Source organism: Artemia sp. Qi Xiang Cuo, chromosome 4 (assembly GCF_049724085.1).
Source record: "Artemia sp. Qi Xiang Cuo chromosome 4, ASM4972408v1, whole genome shotgun sequence".
Classification (NCBI taxonomy): domain Eukaryota; kingdom Metazoa; phylum Arthropoda; class Branchiopoda; order Anostraca; family Artemiidae; genus Artemia; species Artemia sp. Qi Xiang Cuo.
Genome location: NC_142797.1, coordinates 35992716 through 36015040, shown reverse-complemented (window position 1 = coordinate 36015040; position 22325 = coordinate 35992716). Strand labels below are relative to the sequence as shown.

General features: G+C 35.0%; 1 protein-coding gene across 1 annotated transcript in view; it reads right to left on the bottom strand.

Annotated features, from left to right (window-relative positions):
* Positions 1-22325, bottom strand: part of LOC148953059 (putative sodium/potassium/calcium exchanger CG1090) — a 138668-nt gene that overhangs the window by 115865 nt on the left and 478 nt on the right. The window contains exon 2 of the mRNA XM_089088273.1: positions 885-1072. Coding sequence (XP_088944399.1) covers positions 885-1072 — 188 coding nt within the window. The remainder of the gene's footprint in view (positions 1-884; positions 1073-22325) is intronic.

Genomic DNA, 22325 nt, shown 5'->3' with positions numbered 1-22325 from the left:
GACATTTTGAATTTGATTGTATTATTTTCATAAGGATTACATTTATTTTGGGGGCTCCCCCTATTTTCTATAATTTCTTACGAAATGCATAAATATATGGCTACCTTTTATATTAAAAACAAAATTATATTTGGAATCAACTAAATGTTATCTTTATTAGGAGTAGTCTATTCGTGGTTTTCAAAATCTAATTTTGTGAGATTTGGTTACTATTGAAGGGGATAGAACTTTACTTTAATCTGTTATTAGCTTAAAGTGTATGGTAATGACTTTATTATTTTTATTTACTGTAAAATAAAGGTAGTGTCCATCGTCAGCTACTTGAAACGTTGGTTTATTTTTTAAGGGTCAAGGTTGGCAGATTCCTCAACCGTCTTCATATTCCAAAAAGAGAGATAGCTTATTTAAAAGAGTATTTGAACTTTGCCTCCTGCCATCCCCCCCCCCCCCAAAAAAAAAATCTCATTTTCATGTAGTTCTTTAACACTTTTCAAAGAGATATTTCTTAATTTCTGCGATCGAATTATGAACTAGATCCCCTCCATTAATAAACCACACGCGCCAAAATTGGATTTCTTTTTTGAGACTAAGTAGCCTACGATCACAGACAATGGATAATTTATCTATTTCGGAACTTTTATCAACTAGTTGAAGAAATAATAATATGAATTTGAAACACGTTTAATCACATGTCTTTAGATATTTTTTCACAAACAAAATGTACGGTGTTTGCTATAACGCTGATACAAAACTTATATTGGCTTGGCAATTCGCTATCATGGCTTGACAATTAGACCGTGATTCTCCTCAGAGACAATTCCGGTCTTATGAATGTTCTATTGCCTATGACGAGGAAGCGTAGCAAATAAACAAAAATAACTCACCAAGTAACTTGTTCGTCTATGATGGTAAAGAGCAATGCTATAACAGATATAAGGTAGCAGAGACAGTCTCGAGTCAATGGCCACCAGGTAATATAAATAACAGAACCACTAAAAAGTGCACATGATCCAATGACAAACATCACGTTGAATACTGCTGATCCGATGACTCCACTTATGCCTATGTCATCCTAGATAATGAAAACACAATATTGTATTGAAAATGCAGTTTGAAACAAAAGCTTGATATTTATGGTCAGGCATACATAATCTGTCATAATCCAATATTTTGTATTTCAAGGCATACAGTTTTTTTAATAGATTTTGGCTTTACCTGTATTCTCAAAGAATATCCTTGCGACTAAATAAAGTTAATATTCAACTAAGAAGATTGTGCTTAAACTTAAAAAACGTCAAAAAGCGTAATGGTTCACACTGGCTCTCGAAAACTTCATACCAAGTGTTGAATATGAAGGGGATGAGGGGCTGATTCCTAATTTTAATATTTGATTCCTCAACGTATTTCTGCAAACGTAAGTCAAACTTTGGGGGAGATAATTTTAGTGAATCCACACGGAAATATTTTGTATTTATCTTATGTCTCCGACTCAAATTAATACAGCCTTCTGGCATAGCCTTAATTTCATTAGGAGATGCTTCAACTTATTCCCAGGGATAAAGGCTCTTAAACATGTTAGAGAAAATAGTGATAAAGATTTAGTTGATTGAGATGATACTGATTTTTGGGATCATAAACCATGCCTGGTGTAAATTACACAGTAGAAAATAATGTTCAAAAAATGAAATTAGTCATTACTATTAAAGAGCTTGTCATAAATTTAGCTTTTAAAGGCCAACTTGACCAAGTATAAAAGCTGATGTTTCCAATATTCTAGTTTCGAAATATTTTATTGTCTTTTAACTTTAGAATTAGGATTTTGATAACCAGAGATAAGTATTTATATAGCCTACCGTTGGCATCACCAAAATGTCACAAAAAAAAACTTTCAAAAATGTCACCAAACAAAAAAACTTTTTTCCTTAGTTTTTTCACATTAATACAATACATCAGCTGGTTTAGTTTTAACGGTTGTTCGCCGACAAGGGCCTTCTTTCCTCAGTTTATTGGGGTTTCCAGCAATTTCGACGGCATTCATTTACGCTTAGATTAACCTTACACTTCTTCAACATTTTAGCAAAATGGCGTCTAGAAGGTAGCCGCAAATTATAGTCAATCCCCAATTTTGGATTACCAGAATCTTTCGAGATCCTCAGTCGACTGTTGGAAGAATTACACACAGAACAAAAAAGCAAGGATGGAATTGCTCGACCAGCAATGGACTTCTGAATGTGTCCTGACGTGAAAACGCGCGACAAATAAAGCTTTTGCACCCTTTAGTGCCTGGTTCATTTGATGGTTATCTCTGTTACACTAAAAACCATATACGTCCATAGCAAGAGGCAGGGTATGTTAATTTTAATCAGAATCATGTAACCCTTAGAAAAGTACTACACGTAAACAATATTTATCCAGTTTTCACATAGTATCACCTCTTATGATTCTCTAAAGTAGCACTATTCGTAGTGTTGGATCTTATGTAATTGGGAGGTGAACGGGATACAAACTGCCACAAAACACTTACCTGTCGTTCTTACCAATTCTGTCGTTTAGAATGTCTAAATTTTTCATCGACTATTTGATGTTGTACAAATGTAAGGGCTTCCTTTTTGGGGCTGTAAGGGTAGTCTCAACCTAATAATCCCCTAAATCAAGGTAGTTCAGAACGAAATCTCTCTCCATATAAATCTGAAGAGTATCCCATGAAGGATTAAACAGTTGTGTCTAAAAGCGCAGTTTTTTAAACTTCAGATTCACCCCCCCCCCCCCCCCTAAAGGCCTAACGACAGTAGTAAGGCCATAATTACCACGGAACAAGGTACTGAACAAGATCATATAAACCTGCCGAAAAGGTTATATTTGGACCATAATAATATACGGAGCTTACAGCCTGAGGGAGTAGACCATATCAATAGATACTGATTCCACACAATTTATTCATGATTAGTACTTGCGTGATGCCATAGCTATGATGCCCTAGCAACCAATTTGCAGCAGCCAGATTCGATATAAAGAGTGTTTTTCAATGTAACTCATATTAGTAAAGAGAATAGAAATCAGAGAGAAAAAAGTTTGTTTATACTCTTATATTGGACAAGATATATATTAGCAAAACTGAGTGATTTTTTTACGCTATTAGAAGTTGATAGTGAAGCTGGTAGCAGCAATGCTACAAAGATGAGAGTACCAAAAGTAGCAGTAGAAATTAAAATAGGATCACGACTAAGCGCTGAATGGGATGATATGTATGCAAGATATGTGATGTCATTGAGCAAATTCAAATTGAAGTAGCAGTTATGTTTTGCAATAAAACTTGATCTATTGCATTTAAATAGACTTCAAGCTGCTTTAAATAGAATAGTGATATATATTGAGGAGAATAAGTTGTATCAGTAATTTAGTGACTGTTGTTGTTGTAATTATATATAACAAAAATGTTTCTAAATCGAAAATATTAGATATTTTATAGTAGTTTACCAAATATTCTTGAAGTAAAAGGAATCCTAGTTAGTCTGAAGTTGATTGAGCGAGTTTTAGGATTGAAAAAATGGATGGATTTGAGAAGCAAAAAATTATACGGAATCTTGTTATTATGGAAAAATGTTTGATTCTAGAGAATGATTTTCTGGAGTTATCTTTTCAAAGGAAAACATTTTCTCGAAATATACTTAATGAAATAATGACAAATGATTCTCCATCTTTGGACTATTTCATTAATCTTTTATGTCGTGATACAAACGCATTTACACAATTTATTGACATATTAATTGAAACAAAACAGAATGGTGTAGTGGATTTACTACTGAACAATACCTTAGAAATTTAAGACCATATCCTTTAATAAAAATAATAAATCGAGAATTAGGAAGATCTTTTTAAAACTGGTTTTGTGATTTCACATGAGTAACTCCTCTCTCTCCCTCTCCCTCCCTCTCTCTCTCTCTCTCTCTCTCTCTCTCTCTCTCTCTCTCTCTCCCAATATATCAATCGTATGCGAGTTTAATTTTAGCAATGAGAGTCAACACTGGAAAAATCCGACGAGTATAATGAAAAGTGTAGATTATGTAACCCGTGTAAATTGCATAGAGGATATGCAGTACACATTAAAGGCTGTAATTCCCGTCTTGAAGAGATTTGTTACTCTTACTCTAATCGACGCCTATGCTCCCATTGTCGCTATGATAAATATAGTTAGTGGGAGAATACCTACCCTGGTATGATTGGAAAGAATCCTAAACAAGATTTTAGTTTATTTCTAAGAGACTGGTATCGTCGCGGCTTTAAACTGTCTTGGGAGTAAGAATCAGGTCTACGATTCAACTGTTGGAATAACAAAAGAAATTTGGTTTCTACATCATCGTTATGAAGACAATGGTCACTATGATTATAAACCTACTGGTTTTTATTTGGCTGTTACAGATTGTGATTCAGCATTTGAAAACCCTATATGCGATATTGCTTCAAATAGGCAAAATGAAACAAGTGAATTTTACAATATAAATGAAAATAGTATCATTGACTATACAAAGAGACACAATAAGAGCGAAGCTACATTGTACTGTAGAAAGTGTGACCCTGACATTGCAGCACATCAAGATCAACATACAGTGAATACAGACGATCAACAGCATTAGTTGTTCTCAACAGCCACCTATACGTAGAAGATGAAACTGAAATAGGAGAAAAAGTCATATACATATATTCAAAAACAATTTCACATACTTTTTAGAAAAATTTATTCGTAGGGCACTGAAACCAATATTATACTGGTATGACAGTATATTTTCCACTATGAAGTCATTCAAACGATGATTGTCAACGTAAATGTTGATAAACTGGTTGTAAGTACAGCCAGGACATCTGAAAACAAAATAAAGTAGTGCGCGAAATCCACAGCTTTTAGTCGTTAAACCCTGTACTCTCTTCTGGTGTTGAATAATAGTTTTTCCAATGCTTTTAATAAAATTATTGATGTGTTGGGCGTAGAATGTATGTGCTAGGCCAAGAGATTAAGAAATTCTATATTATTCGTTGTTTGAAAGATACATAGTCAATGGCGAGTCTTTACGCTGGATAGACTGCTATTAACAATGATAATGGTATTGTTAACACTTGGAATTTTTTCAAGGAGGTTCGATGGTATACAATAGGATTTGTATTTGGACATACATGGATATTAAATACACTGATTATTTGATTTTTGCTCATGGTGGGAGGTTTACTAGAGCACTAGCATCGGGAGTGATTTCCCTATAATTTTTAAACTGACTAAGTGATTTTAACGAGATATTTTCAGTCAAAGCGTCGGCAAATGTGCACTCTTAACGTACATTCCCTGCTCGTATAATACTCATATCTTGAGTGCCTGACAAGTCCAGTACAATGATATAAGGATTTTTGAAAAAATATAATTGGTTATTCTATCTTCCAATAGTTCTGAATCATGATCTAGGGATTTTATAGTCAATTCATACAGAGTTCTGTGTAAATTTTTTTTTTATCAAATTATAAAGTGTACACGGGAATTCCATTTACCTTCCTCACACAAAGCTGGATAAGCCAAAAAAATTAAAATCGTGGAGGGATGCGGTCCAGGATCCGACGGCACTAGCACTCTTCACAAAGCCCAAAGCGAGTTTTGAGGGGAATTCTCCATTGGTAAAAGACGAATTGGTGTAACTACGAGAACCAGTGGCTATGTGACGTTGATTGGTTGATACGAAGAACAAGAAGTTTGATATTGTTACCACTGGCTCTCAGTTTTTCCACTGCCATTGATATTGACATTTGCATCGGGTGCTGCAGCAAGTGTTTTTTTCAAAATGAAACTGGCTGGAGCTAGTTGTAACCTTATGTCAATCTTAACGTTGGGAGGCAATCATTGAGATATATTAAATATTTCATGATTGAAATTTCCAACTAAATGATACTCTTGGGTCACTGCAGCAGTTAATTCACCCTCAGTACCAACATTCGATCTATATTCATAACCCAGTGCCTGTCTACTGAACTTCTTGTAATACTTTGGAGTCATGAACATAAATTGTATTTAGCTTGCAGAGTTTGACAAATTATTGCTAGTGCTCACCAATGTTCTATTAATGAATACATTAGTTTGTTTGAACAAGTTGTGTAGGGTACAGTTTTCATAGGATAGACCGTCGGTAGTGATGGGAGTTTGATTGTCAAACTTTTTCTTCCTCACAACATTTAAATCAATAAATGTAGTTAATAAACCGATGAAATAATCTTCATTAGAAAATATTTGAAAGTGTATATTTTCTGACAGGGGATGTTGAGGATGAAATTGTTCATAGTAGCAATACTTGACACCGACATCAACATTTCCAGCATTGAACCGATTCAATGACGATGTGATGGATGGATGCAATTCTTTATGGAGAAATAGGTCACCCTAAGAGAAGAAATCCTTCTTTGATCTCACACTATTTTTCTTCTTATTGCTCTTCTTTTTTTTCTTCAAAGTGGTCTTTTATGTATTTCGTTTCCCACCTGGGTAAAGACTGATGAGTGAATGACGAGCACACACCGTTTTTAATCCCTTCCCATTTTTCTGAGATTTTAATTGTTCGCCAATAGCACTTGCCGAAGATCTAATATTTTCCTTAAGACTCTCTTTAAACTTTTTACCCGAGCCAATGTCCTGAAGTGTTGAGGCAACAAATTTTTTTGCAGTAGGTATAATATATTTTCTGCAAGGGGTAGTGAAGAACGAAATAGCCTAGCAAACCAACTACATAGCCTAGCAACAGCAACATAACAATCAATGTCAGGACAGACAAATGGAATTCTTTTATTGTTCATCTTAAGTAATGGGTCGAAAACAACAAGTAATGACACACAAACCCTTTGTTATAGCTAAAAGATCACCAAATTCACTTCTTAGTGTTAACTGACAGAGTTCTAAATACAGAGTGTTTACGGGAACATACTGGAGATGTCTTGTATTGTAGTGGTGAACATTGTTTCTATACCTTTTCTTTCTAGAACACATAGAAGGGGAACATTTGTATTACCAACTCTTGAAGGTTCCACAATGAACTATAAAAAAATTTACAACTGTCCGAAGAGAAACTAGGTGCATAGTCTGCATAGATAACATGTTTCATGCCAGTAAAATTTTCTGCTTTATTAATATGATCTTTAAAACCAAGAACTTTACGTAAATTCTCATTGAGGAACATCATTTCATTCTCAAATGAATTGGTAATCTAAGATCTCCTTTTTTCTGTTGAATAGTTGAAAGTGAAACCCCCTTTTTTCGACTTGCAATATTTTTTGGATAACTCGACACAGCTCATGCATATTTTTACATTCCCTATAGGGTATAGTAGAAATAGGGTAATCATCACAGTCAAAGTCGCCACCGCACCTTCATCACCGAAGTCAAAGGGTATTATTTTAATATAATAAGGGATATCCCTTATTGAACATCATATGTATTCTCGATAATACAATCGACGAGAGCAATTTCATATCTACCTTCAAATTTGATTGCAGGGGAGAGTTTAGTCCAAAAATGACTTGTTTTATTCTAGAGAGGATCGGCTAAATTGGACATGAATGTCACATAGAAATAATTGAGTATTGTGTGCGTCTTCAACACCTATCCTAGAATCAAAAACGAAGTTATATCCTAGCCAACGAACAGGCAACTGTTTCTTGCCCTTGTGTGCACGTCTCTTTAATATCTTTTCAATTTGAAAGATTTCACTATTATTTTCCACTTTTGGTAATTCATAGTCATAAAAAACACCGAGAATAACTTCATCTTTGGTTACTCGTAGATGATAAGTTATGGGTTTAGTGTCTAGGATTTTTGACATTTTAAAAAGTTCAGTGGACTATAGGTAATATCTTTCCTCAAAAAATATTAGTTGTTCTATTAATTCGAACAGTATCACCAACATTGAATTTTTTCTTCACAGCCTTTTCATCAGAATATTTTTTAAGAAAACTGTCAAGTGTACTATGATCACCTCGACGAACTTCCTGAGGGCTAACGTTGAACAATGATTGATGAGGTCGTAGATTATAAAGTAGCAGGACTTTATTTAAATGATGAACAAAAGCAGCCATATTTTTCAATGTACTATATCTTGAAGTTAAAAGTCGAATAGTTCTTTTCAATCGTTTGGCCAAAGCAGCCTTTATGACTATGACTATGATAGAACATTGTATTATATTTCAGTAATGCCTTTTCTACATGTGGATTAACAAATTCACTACCACAGTCCGTTTGAATTTTTCTATGACAATCTTGTTCAAGAATAGTTTCTATAGCCAGAGCAGCTTCACAGCTCTCTTTGTCCGTGATGGAATAGCATATGCATAGCAACTAAAGACACTGGTTGCAAGTACAATATATTTAAAGGGTGTATTGTAACGCCTTTGAATCTCATCTAGCGTTAAGAGATCTGCTTGCATTAAATGCAGTGGGAAAAGGCTTTAGCTGTTCAATAATGATTACCACGAACCCTGTTATTTGGATGTAGAGTGGAACTTGGCTCATTTTATAAATACTCTTCTGCACTTTTGGTGCCAATACCTGTGACTTTAGAAAGTGTGGTGAGGGAACTTAAACGTCCTACTTCGCCAATATTCTCATAAATACGTTTCAAAAGTTCTACCATTTTTAACGCAAACACGTAGTGTAGTGTCCGCTATCCTTTTGCATACTAGTGGGTGATGATGATGATGACGACAACTTGATAACAATACGTCTTCGCATTTGCAGAGCTACTACTGGTGTCATCAATTCATTTTTTCTACTAGGTGTGCTAGTATTTTCCAATATTGATTTAAAATATTCTTTTGCTTCTTCTTTTAATGTTGGTGGTGGTGATGAAGTGGCACTGTGTTCTTTTAATTTTTTTAGAATTTGTTTATTGCTAATAAGACTTTTTGGGAGGTTTAGTGTATTTTGAAGTTGTATAGATGATTGCCAAATAATAAAAGTCCTTTACGGTTTGTAACCATACCATAAATTAAATTAAATGGATTATAACTTTTCCCTTGAATTATAATTCGTCTCCCATCGCTATCAACAAGAATGTTATCTTGACCACATTACATAAGATGTGTTAATTCTCTTTTACTTTGTTCACGATATGAATGTGGCAGTTGTTTTCCAATACTTGACACTATTGAATGCAATTCCTCCCCCTCCTTTGATTGTGTTATTGTTCCATTATAATCTGGAAAAGATGTTTCTTTTTTGTGACCACTGACACTGAAATTGACTGGTCTTACATGATAAGATTTATGTTTGTCCACTCGTTGAAGTGCATCATGAAGAAAAAGTATTTTTTTATCATCACCAATATTCTCTTCATTAATGAATTTACTTAGATTGTCCTCAAAGTGTTCCATTGGTGAAAGGGCGAGTTCTATTGGGGTCAATTTGTAGGGTTTAGTAATCTAGAGAAAACTGTTTATAAGTTCTGCAATTATTGGTAGTAAAAGTGTAAAAAAGCTAATACCCCCTTGGAGAAGACGTTTTCTTTTATAATCTTTTCTCTTCTTTATCGCAAGCCAAGGCACTACAATAAAACGATGTTGCTTTGTCAACTACTTCTTGCAGTTTATTATTGCCCTGGTTTAAATTTAAACAAAGTTCAGAGATTAGATTAATGAATTCTTTGTCATTACCGTGTTGGAGTATAGCTTTCCTAAGTGGTGGTTTCAAAGTGCTTAGAACGGAAAATAAATGTCTATTTTCATTTAGTTTCTTCAGTGTCATGATAGTAACTAATAAGTAATTTCATTGTCAAAAATATATGTGACTACACGCAAATCCTTGGGTGTATTTTGATTAAGATCCAATAGAATGTAGCCAAGGGTTGATTTGTCCCCTGATTGTACGCTGAAAGTAGAAATTTTGGAGCACCAGGATATATCTGTTTATTGAGAGTTATTAGAGAACTTGAATCACGAACAACTCTGTAAATGATATAGAAGGTACTGTTCAAAGCATGTGTTCTCATACACTTGCTCTATAGAAAGGGATTATTTTAGAACAAGAGTTACGGAAATCTGTTCACGAAGTAGCATTTCCAGAGACCACTGTTCGATAGATTCAGCTAAATCATCAATAATCAGACAAGATTTTGGTTCAACAATGTCGAGAACATCAAGTCTCCGTATGAATTGTACCTGCAGAGATGCAGCAATAGCTTTTATTTTGTTATATGACTCTTGCCAAACACTGTAGCAATAGTAGAATTTTTTTCGGCTTTTCCATAAATATTTTATCACATTTTTTTATTATTTTAGTTAGGAGTGTTGTTTCGCCCGACATTGATGGACCAAACAGAAACGATCTGAATCGTGTTTTAAATTGATGCATATTTTTTTTGCTTCAACAGCTGACCTAGAACTAACTGTACATTATAGTTGTCAAATGAATAAATAATTTCCCTATCGCAGTCCTGCTATTACGCAGTTCAAGAATAATAATAACAACAACAACCATTTAGTAATCATATTTTCTTTTATTTATAATAAATATTTTTATCAAAAAAACAGCTCTTTACAATTAATCAACAGAATTTTTTATCATCAGAAGAAAAAAGCAGTAGCACTTTTATTTAACAATAAATGTATACAAACACTAGCTTTTTAATCGACATAATATCAAACTTTAAAACACTTTTTTCATTTTATTTGCAACAATAATCAATACATACATACACAACTTTTTTTATAAATAAACACACAAATACATTTAAAAATGGTATTTTCCCCCACACCTTTGGGGTGGTCACTGCGACTACCAAGGGCCGGGCCGGAAGGCGCAGGGCCCGCTGCGGCGGAGCACAAAATGCAATTTTTTAATTATGAAAAAACATTGAAATATAATAATAACTCTACCTTGCACATATACACACAACTTTTGGTCAACAATGAAACATATTGAAAAAAAATCTTCCAACCACCCCCGCCCGCCTAGTATTATGAAAATAGATTTAGGCTACATTAACCAGAGCGACTTGTTTTCTATAGTATATACATTCAACTCGATCTGAAATACATTAGTGCCCATAGGGTATTACCTTCACACCATCCTCACGTACATTTACTTTGTCCAATATGGCTGTCATGGCATTTTTCTCCACTCTGACTGTATAGTTTTTAAATTTTAAAGAGCAAATCGCCATGACTTTCGCTCTTGGAACTATACTACTTTCCACATAGTTTCTGTAAACACTCATATCAAAATTATTTTTAATATAGTGTGAAGGCACCCCCTTTCAGGCTTGTTTGATATCCTTAATGTGCATTTCCATACAGTAAAACTTCCAACCTGGAAACACAATATTGGAGATCAAGACAGTCCCATTTTTGGATCTTAAAATTAACAATTGATTTGGGGCCTGACGCTTCACTAACTCTGGATTAATGGACTCATCCCAATTAGTGAAATCCACTCGAGAGCTAATTTGCTCACCATTTTCCATAAAACTCATTAGATTCTCAGTTTTCACTTTAAACAGAATAGTATTAGTGTCTCCATAGTCCACTTCAATTTATCCCTCCCCCGGCCATTGCACCTTACACACATTGTAATATAATGACAACACGAGCTTTTTTTAGATTTTCATTATTTAGCTGCCACCAGCTATGTTTTTGCTTAATATAACATTTTTTTTTCAATGAAGGAGAACCATATTGGAGTCTATGATAATGATGATGTGATTTTGGGGTCGGAAACGATTCAAGCACATTCTTTTGGACTGGTCACAACATCACATGAGTTCCTGTTTCGTACGCTTTCGCATATTATACCGAAGAATGAATTTAAAATGGTTTATAGATTTCTTTTTCAACCTTCGTTTTCACTTGTGAACCTTTACTGACAAACATGTCAATAAGCGTTTCCATGTTAGGCTTTTGGCCAAATTGGAGGGTTCTATGTATTTTTGTGACCCTGAAACCATTGGCTACCATCCACTGCAATAGCACTTGATGAGCAACAACATTCTGTTTCGGATCAAAGTCGGCAATGAGTTTTTGCTTTAAAGGTGTCTAGTGCATACCCCAATCCTCTAAACAAGATAAGTTGTATCGACTCAAAGAGTCTTTAGTCACCGGTCTGTTTATGCACGGGAAATAATATCCTTTACCGAGTCATGGAGTTCCATTGGTATTTCACCTTCAATTTTAAAAAACGATCCTTGCGGTCCATTCTCCTCCATGGTCTGGCAATGTTGGGGAAATTTGAAGCACAAAGATTGTTAAGCCATTTGTATTTTCCACACGGCAAACAGTAGTGAGACATTCCTGACGGATAAAGGGAATTCATATAAAAAACTGCATCAGACTTTTCACCAGTGTGCTGTCCAGTCAGATCAGTTTTCAAGATACAGTCCCCGTAAAAAACATACCTTCCCCTCATTGATCTCTCTACAAATAGATGCAGATCCATGTCGGTCATCAGACCTATTTCTTCTTTGTTGATTTTTGGAATCAAATCCATCACCAGATGAGGAGTTGAAAAATAATAAAACAAATTCAACCCAAATTCCAAATAGATTTTCTCCGTGCTCTTACAGACAATGTCCAATAACGTTAATACATCACTTGCCAAGTATATTTCGCAATAATCCCACGCATTTTTGCATCCTCCCTTCGCCAAAACACTCTTGGAAAATTCATAGTCGGTAGTGGTGGATTGACGATGATGAAATGAATCAGAAAATACTTCGAGAGGCGGTAATGACACCTCACTTGGACCCGAGTTGGAGTTGTAGTAATCATATGCGTATATGCCCTTACACGTTAACAATTCATGAATTTTAACACCTTGAAATTGATGCTTAAGGAGGGGGAAACTATCAAAATTGTCGCTTTTCTGTACCTGAATCAATTGGCTTAAGGATTTTGGGGGAAAACTGAAGGAGTCTAAAAAACGAATTTACTTCAGGTAAGTATGACCATTATCTACAGTTTTCCATTTAAATTTTAAGAACAGTAACTTTTCAGATTATTTGGGTTTGATATTATAGAAAAAAACCATCTGCCCAAGTGTCATCTACAACTTCAACCTTCTTCATACGTGCCAACGCTGGTAAAATCAACTTCAAATCATAATTGGTATTTTGTATAAAAACAGGTATAAAATATTGTTGACTAACTTTCACATTACATGATTAAAGGGCCACCCCCGAAAGTTACTGCCTCCCGATCAAATTTCCTGCCACAAATGATCATTGTCACTCACCTTCCCCTTACCCCCTTTCCCTTTACCCTCATCAAATTCTCCCTTACAAACCCAACATGTTTTCTGATTTTTAATGGCCAATCTGTCCTCTGGTGTTAGAATCATTGAAAACGTGTGTGACGCAACCATGAGAGTCGCTTATTTGCTGTTATAATAAGCTTAGTCAAGGCTGTGCGCATATAATCTGGTTCACACAATGTGTCAACTATTTCTAGCACTTGGCATGGTATTACTAGAGTCTCTTTGAGCGTGGGTGCAAAAAACTGCTACGGCTTCATGTTTTTAACACGATCTGGATCTGATGAATCTTAATCATAGGAATGTTTAGCTTCGCAGTCTAAAGCGATCTTGTCACTCTGTAAAAGTGATTTCTCGAAATTTCTAAAACGCCAGATCGCCCTGTTACCGCTAACCATTTCCAGAGACTGGTTTTCATGACTTTTACAGTGTTTCATGTAATGCTTTACCTTTAAATCGCTACGAAGTCTGGACTGACATGTTGGACAATAGTTGCATACACCCCTAAGCCCATTTTTACCCTCACTTTAAACCTGACTAATATCTGTCATTACATTAAAATATCTAATTGAATCAGGTTCCTTAGGAGGCGTATAAAAATCCATACACAATACTTCACTAATTCAAGGGAGGGAGTCCTCACTGGAAATATAACCCCCTTTTGATTACTTCTGTCACCCTCCTCAAAGTCTGTTTCATATTCTAACAAGGTAACACGAATCTTTAAATGTTCATTAGCCCGCTCAAAAATATCTACCCCATTGAGAGTTACGGAATACCGGCCATTTAAACAATTGAAATCCACTTTAGGAAACGTTGACCCCTCTCCACCTCCGTTAGCTGTCAATTTGTCCAACTTTGTCTTAAAACTATCCCTTTGCAGGGATTGGTGTGCTGCAACAAGAAATGCATATACTACTTGAGTTTAATTTAAACTATTAGCATAAAAGAAGATTCGGTCCCTGATGAAAAGCATAGCATAAAATTTATCATATCTAGAAACTCAAAGTGCCAATAGGCCTCCAATTATTTGTTAGTCTTTCATAAGCTAGTTTAACCTTCCATTTTTTTTTGTATCAACAACTTTACTTACAATTATGTCAGAGGGCTCATCTTCGTTGGAGGTGTCCATAGAATAGGGCTTTGGGACCGTATAAAGAACATCATTGAGTTGCCGGTGGGGTATAGATTGACTAGCAGCTTCATTTTCCTGCTCATGAGGCTTAGATGAGTCTACAATCTCAGCAATTAGGTCAGATTTTATTGATCCTGCATACTTAATTACTATAGGTCTTGTCAGGTTCATATAAGTGACCATATCCAACTACTGTATGGCAAATTTTGTTGCATCATCGCACATCTTTATCCTATTTTGGCTCAGAATTTTCCTTTAATATAAATTAAATTTTAGTGTTTTTCTCATTAAATAAACGGTTAGAATTTATTTTCAATATGCATTGTGCGGGGTCTCACTTAAACATCCCCCAATCTTCGTTCAGTTTTAAACAATTATTTATGCTTTCGTATTATACAATCCTTCTTTCACGGTCCCCTATTAGGCGGCAGGCTTTTAATCTCAAATATTTTACCGTCATTTCTTCAAATGCCAATCAATTTCCGCTATATAGCAGATAAAAACACTTGCAAAGAATATACAAAGCAGAAATAATGACCCTTGTAAGACGACAGGCTTTTAAGCTGAACCATTTTACCATCACCCCAGTTTTCACCAGATTTCTCACAGTTAAAATCATTTAGAATAGAGCTTCCACTGCAGGTCCCACTTAAACAACCCCACAATCTTAGTTCAGTTTAAAACAATGACTTATTTTAACGTCTTTTACCCATATGCCAAGTTTTATATTAAAGTCCTAGCCATTTCAAACATATTGAAGTCATACATTGAAATAAGAAGAGGTGGGGGGGGGGGGTAACACACGGTTTCTTCATGTGAAAGTTGACATGCGATATCTCCTTTCTCATCTTCCATAACCTAACAGCTATTCCCCAAGCACCCTTCTCTACACAATAAACAACTAGTTTCAACACAATTATATATTAACATATCGCATATAATTGGAAAATCTTCAAATTAAAATGTATCTTAGCATATAGATTTTTAATCCGAACTTGAATCAGATAAAAACAGGCCGTAGCACAAAACAGTGAACACTTTTACCATTTACTACCTGCTTTTATAACGGGTAGGTGTTAAAAATTCCAATATTGTTGGCAGCCTGTTCAAGCATCAGTTCAACATATGCTGTGGAATAGCAGGTTAGTGAAAAATTAGTGCAATGCAAAAATAGATTCATATATAACATTTAATTAGATTCTTTTAATACTAAACAGGATATAAAAAAGGTACTTACAATTTCTCGTTTACAACTCACTGTTGAACGCAATATTCAAACTAAAGAAAAAATCTTGTAGTCACACAATGTTTATACAGGAAAATAGAACCAGTATTCTTGTACATAGCATATGTATCTTAACCTAAAGGTCAAAAATTCTAGGTTACAAAAACAGGTTTAAAATTTAGAATAATAACTGGATCTTGTTCTGATTGTGTTATACGATGTGCCATCAGTATTGCATACAACTTTTGGCCCGAATATAATTGTTATGGTTGCTATATACGATGTATTTTTCGCATTGTATACAATTTGGTCCAAGTATAACCGGCTCGGTAGGTTTATATGATCTAGTACCTAGTTCCGTGGTAATTATGACCTTACTACTAACGACTCCCTCCCTAACTGAAGGTGTGCTGCTATGTCATAACGTATGACCTTTAACATTATGGTATAAATTTTTAGCAAGGGTGTCGGCAGAAAATTTTCCAGTGGGGGGGAGCGGCAGACACCAAAATAGCAGTGAGGGTTGGGTGACAGGGAATATATTTCAGGATATTGTTTCGTAGGAATAGGTTTATTTTTAAATACTTTAGGAAAATACTCTCAAACAAAAAGAGGAATTAAATTGCATGCAAAATAAAAAAAAATACAGTAAAGTTTAAACGACAAGGATTTCTGGTAAAGGCATCAATTTATTTAATCAATAAAATATTTAATTATTATGCATTTAATCTTAAAAGAAAATCAGACTGAAACCAAAATGACAGAAAGATTTATTGCTTCCGTAGATTATAACAGATGTAGACGCGTCTTTATGCAATTTCCTACGCCTTAGAATAGCTTATTTTTATTGTCCTATTCAACTAAATAAAATGAACAGGTTCAAAAAAATTCGTCATAATAGAATCTCTTTAAATAGATTTTGATAAAAACTGGAAGTAAAAGATGACTTGGGCCAATATTCACTAAGACTAAAAATGGAATTCGCACGACAATTGCTACACCGGCAGCATTGGCATTTTATGCAGATTCTAAATATATAAGATTCTTTCATTTTATTGATACTCACCCAAAACCAAAGGTCCAAACCGAAGGTCCAAGATAATTGGTAGGGAGTTCATTTAAACTTAAATTTAAAGCTCTTTTTTAAGTGACCATACAGATTGGACCAGGGAAAAGTCTTGTTTTATGCCATTTTGGGGCAGCAAACTACGACTTTACCCCAAAAAAGACAAATTTGCAATCAATTTAAAATTATTGAAGTTAATTGATTTAAAAGTGTCAATAACTATGTTTATTAGGAACACAAATTTTGTAGCAAATGCACAGGCTACTATTATCTCCTACAAAAAAAAACTGTGTTCCGATGGCAATCGATGTGAGAAGACAAATTTGCAATCAATTTAAAATTCTGAGAAGTTGATTGATTTAAAAGTGTCAATAACTATATTTTAAGCTTCCCAATTGCAAAATAGGTATTGCCACACGGAGGCAGTACTGATTTCAATCTAGTTGATCCGCTTTATTTGTGGTGAAAATAGGCTATGTTTGGTGATCTGTAATTGCGTATAAGCTATAATGAAAGAGGGGAGTCATTGTTTAGGTGGGGGTGGCGTAGATTCCTAAAAAATTACATTTTAATGGACAAACTGCTTACTCTTCATGGGGTTTCAGATAAATGTTGAAAGAGGAAGGGAGGGAGTAGGAATTAATTAAAATCTTTCTCTATTCAGCTAAAATGTTCCATTCCCATATCTACCGGCACAGAAATGGAAAAGACAAGGCAGGCCATCATCTGCCCCGCCAGGAAATTTCTTTGGGGTGGCAAATACTACTTAGTTTTCAGCAATTTTAAATGGTAATATTTTTCTTTTTTTATTTATATGTAATACTTCAATATATTTAAACAAATGTATGTAATACATTTATCGATAAGAAAATCCTATTTTAGAGGTTTTGATGGCTTTGAAGGAGGCCCACTTGTGCCTCTTTAAAGAGGTGACCAACCACAATGTTAAGCGATTTCCGGTCCTAGCGGTCGGATTTTCAGCCCCCTCCGACTTTATCTTCATGGGGGAGAGTGGGCCCGAAGTTTTGACCCTCCTACCACAGCCCCCCCTTAACGTTGTCCGATCGGACTGAACTTTAGAGGATAAGCTTTCCTAGGGCCTGGGAGCTTATCCTCAAAATTTCAGATCAATCCGATCACTTCTTCCCTGTTTTCCAAAAACCAAATATAGCCACTTAATGTTCATCAAGTTATTTTTTTATCAGCCACGCCTAAAGGCCACAGTTGGCAACAGATCCGGGTGAATGAGGACTCATTCGAACTGAAATTCGACCTCTTAGGGCCTTTTGATATTATCAGACCAAAAAAAGTATCCCCCGAATTTACATTTACGAAAAACCTCGTTTTCCTATAAGAGCCCATGTTAATTTTTGAAATTCCTAAAAGCATAGTATTTCATTATTAAATTAGATCAAAATAGTCCTCTTAACCTGAAAAGACCGACTGCAATCTTCCAAAAATTCCAGCTCTTTCCCAGAAGTTTTTATTGTCGAAACACGAAAATCTTACTTTGTATTTGCTTGCGTCGAAAATAGATTGCAGAGACTAAAAATAATTTAACAAGAGTCTCTAATAGTACAGTAGTAACTATTCCTGTCTGTCATACGGAAGACCCGGGTTCGATTCCCCGTCAGAGTAAACTTTTTATATATTGAATTTAAAGTAGTATCTCTTAAATTTAAAGTTTAAAAAAGAAACTCAGTCTCTTTTTTAATTCCAATCTATTAAATCCTTCGGCTCAACAGGCGTCTCCAGAAGAATATCACTGTCGGCCTTCAGCTTACAGGTAAGTCACCACTGATTTGATAACATGCCGTATACCCACATGCTCGAAGAAAAGTTGAAAAAAGAAAATTTTACTGTGCATTTATTTGAGTATTCAGGAATCAAAAGCCTTAAAACAAGAATCTTCAAAAGCGGGGGGTTTGGGGGGCGGCAGCCCTCCTACTTTAACTCTTGACACGATCGGTTAACAGTGAGTCAAGCAATAATAAGTAATAAACTGTACAAAAACGTGCAGAAATTATTTGAAAAAAACTACGTTTTCTAAAGAGTTAAAGAAGCTGAGTCACAAGTTCGGACCTTAAAACGTACGGGGATTAGGAGGTACAGATGGGGGCTGCTGCCCCCCAAGCCCCCTGATTTTGCAGCCTCTTTTGTTAAGGTTTTTTTAGTCCTGTAGCCTGCAATCAGTTGCTCGTACCAACACGAATGAAACTGTTTCAATGGCATTTTTTTTTAGATCTTCCGAGAATTTGGCAGTGACAACTCAGTCTGTTACAGTTAAAACTATCAACTTGTCTCTGTGCCAGGTATAGTTATGTATTCAGTGTAATTATGTATGATGGAAAAATAGATGAACCTGAACCTACCTGAACCTAAACTGCTTGTTTATGCTGAGCCCTTCTTCTGCTCCCTGTTTTTTCTGATTGAATGTTTTTTCTCTGATTTTTTCTGATTCTTTGATTGAATGTTATCAATAGTTTGGCACTTATACTTTCGTTATTGACAAAGATCTTTCTTTACTTACCATTCATTACTATGAAGAATTTGATTTTTTTTTTTTTTTGTTACTCCAACCACATCAAATAGAAAAATTGTTTGTGGAAAACTGGAAAGGGGTCACTCAGAACAAATTAGAACTTATATTTTCCTTATTAAGTGTCAAAATCTATTGGCATGCAGTCAACAATGGGCCAACTTACATTTTTCCCATGTTTTTTTTTACCTATTCTGTTCTTCTGCTCTTCATAAAAAGCTGATTCTTTGGTTGAATTTTATCAATAGTTTGGCTCTTATATTTTCGTTATTGACAAGGATCTTCATTTACTTACCATTCATTACTATGAAGAATTTGAATTTTTTTTTTGTTACTTCAACCAAATCACAAAAAAAAAGTGTTTGTGGAAAACTGGAAACAGGTCACTCAGTCACAAATTAGAACTTATATTTTCCTTATTAAGGGTCAAAATCTATTGGCAGGCAGCCAACAATGGGCCAACTTAAATTTTCCCCATGTTTTTTTTTCACCTATTCTGCTATCTTTCCTTTAGTTTCCTTAAATTTACTTTATAGTTCCAAATTTCCATGGGGGGCCTGCGCCCCCCCCCCCTGCCAGCGCCCGTGACTTTCAGCAATAGTTACTAATTTTATGCGGAATGTACATAAGTTTAGAGACGAATACACTATAACGTGGCAGTACGGCCTCTAGGAGTTGAAAAATTTAGGAGCTTTTCAATAGCATAAGCAATCTATTTCGGGGCAAATTAGCTTTAAGATTTCAAAGATGAGTAGTGGAGCTAGATTTGAAAAATTTTCAGGATTTAGTAATTGAGCTATCAAACAGTGCATGGTAACGAACTGTAAGAAACACCCCCGCAAAGACCAATTATCTGAATTAAAATCACAGTAAAAGATTCAGCATATCAGAGAACCACTACGTGGAGGTTTCAAGTTCCTATCTAAAAATATGGAACGTTACTTTTTTCCCATAAAAAGGTCAGGGATGCATGTTTTGTTGTTTTTTCATCCTAACAGGAATTAAAAGCTCTAGTGCACTTTTTAAGTGACCATTATGATTATGCCATGGAAAAGTGGCATTTTATGCCATTTTCTGGCAACAAAATACGGTTTTTTTCCCGTTGAGGACTCAGTTGTTATCGACTGAAAACTCTGAAATATTCAGTTGATTTAAAATTATAAACAAAATTATATTCAGCTTCCTAGTTGTAGAGGAAGTAGTGCCGCACGGTAGAGTATTTGTTCGTGAAAAGTCACGTAGCCTATTCAAGAGAAATGGTTGATATGGATATTTATGTTGTTTTTTGATTAACTAAGTTGATGCAATTCATTTTTCATGAAATCATGTTTAGTGAGGTAAAATAGCACATCAGGTATTACGATGAATGGGTGGCGGGTCATTGGGTCGGTGGGAGTGGATACCTGAAAGAGCGCAATACGAGTGCTGCATGGTGATTTCTCCCTTCTTATTATAGAAGAATGCTTCTGATGCTTATTTTAAAGCTTAATTTAATTAAACTCATTTGCGAAAATATTTCACAAAATTAAATACAATGTATGTAAGTGCTCATCACCTATTACGAAGGAGGGTGGTGTCTCATTTTGTATGTGTGAAGGGAGAAATACCTCAAAGGGTGCATTTTAAGGCCCAGATATCCCAACTCTCATTGACCCTTTCAAATAAACATAGAAGCAGTTTTGGGGAAGGGGCGAGGGAGGTATAAATTTCTATTTAATCATTCTTGATTCTCATAATATTTTTATTCTGCACCTTTATTATTGATGCTGGTGGAGAGAGGGTTAATGCTCCTCTTCCCATTGCAACAATCTTATTCTATATAGCATAAAATATTACATTCACACAAGTACCAACAAACAGGTGTAAAAGGTGAGTCAGAGCATCAAAAATATCACAAAAATTTCCTGGGGGATGGGGGTGGAAAGTGCTATCAGAAGCTTTGATTCCAGTGATTTGAAATGGTAATTTTATTCTTTTCCTAGTTGTATAGAGCTTATCAATGCACTTAAGCATATATATATATATATATATATATATATATATATATATATATATATATATATATATATATATATATATATATATATATATATATATATATTGTAGAGGTTTAGATTACTTCGGCTGTGTAGAAGATTTAAAGTCACGAAATATTTCCGTCCATATGAACGATATCCCACTCTCTGTCCACCCAAAATTCCGTAACAGAAATATTAATAAGAACTTATTCAACAAAACTACTATTCATCGGAACTTCTGACTAAATATAATTTTTCTTAAAAAAAATGGGGAAATATCCCCTAAACGTAGGTGAATCTTAATAAAAATCACACCATCAGATACAGCATATTAGAGAACCCTATTGGAGAACCCTAATTAAAATATGATCTATGAAGGATTCTGGAACACTGTACAGGAGGGTTAGGAGGGTATCTAAAAAAAACGAGATACAACAAGAAACTCGTCAAGCAACTTCTTTATACCAGAGAATTAGCTTCGGCTAGGTTGGGAATTTAAGTATTAGTTGGTATTTTGGTTAGGTTAGGTTGGGTTTTTAATATATACTATGCTCTACCCCAGAAGAATGCAACTTTTTCCCAGAAGAATGATTAGGGATGCATGTTTATTTGTTTTTTTTCTTTGTTATTATTTGCGGCAAAGGCATCAAACCAGTGATCCTGTAAGATCGAGAGAGGGCTCATTTGATCGGAAATCAAAAGTTATATTGCCCTTTTAGGTGACCAACATATTGGAAAGTAGTTAGCGCCCCTCCCACGCAAAATTTTGAGATATCCATTTGCTCAGCATACTCAAAAGTCTAATAACCATGTCTTTGAATATAACTTGACCCCCACAGTCCCTGAGCGAAGAGCTGCAAGTTAAGAACTCTGCCTATTATTTACCAATGGTATTGGTTATTGGGAAGTTCACAGATATTTTCCGGGGGTATTTTTTGGCGAGAAGGGTGGGAAAGTTTTCACATATGATGATATTGACATGGAGGAATTTTTTGTAGGCGAAGGAAACTTTCTTTAGAGTGGAGCCGGATTTCCCTGCAGTATTTAAAAACAATCAGAAACTAAATTTAAAAAAACAAGG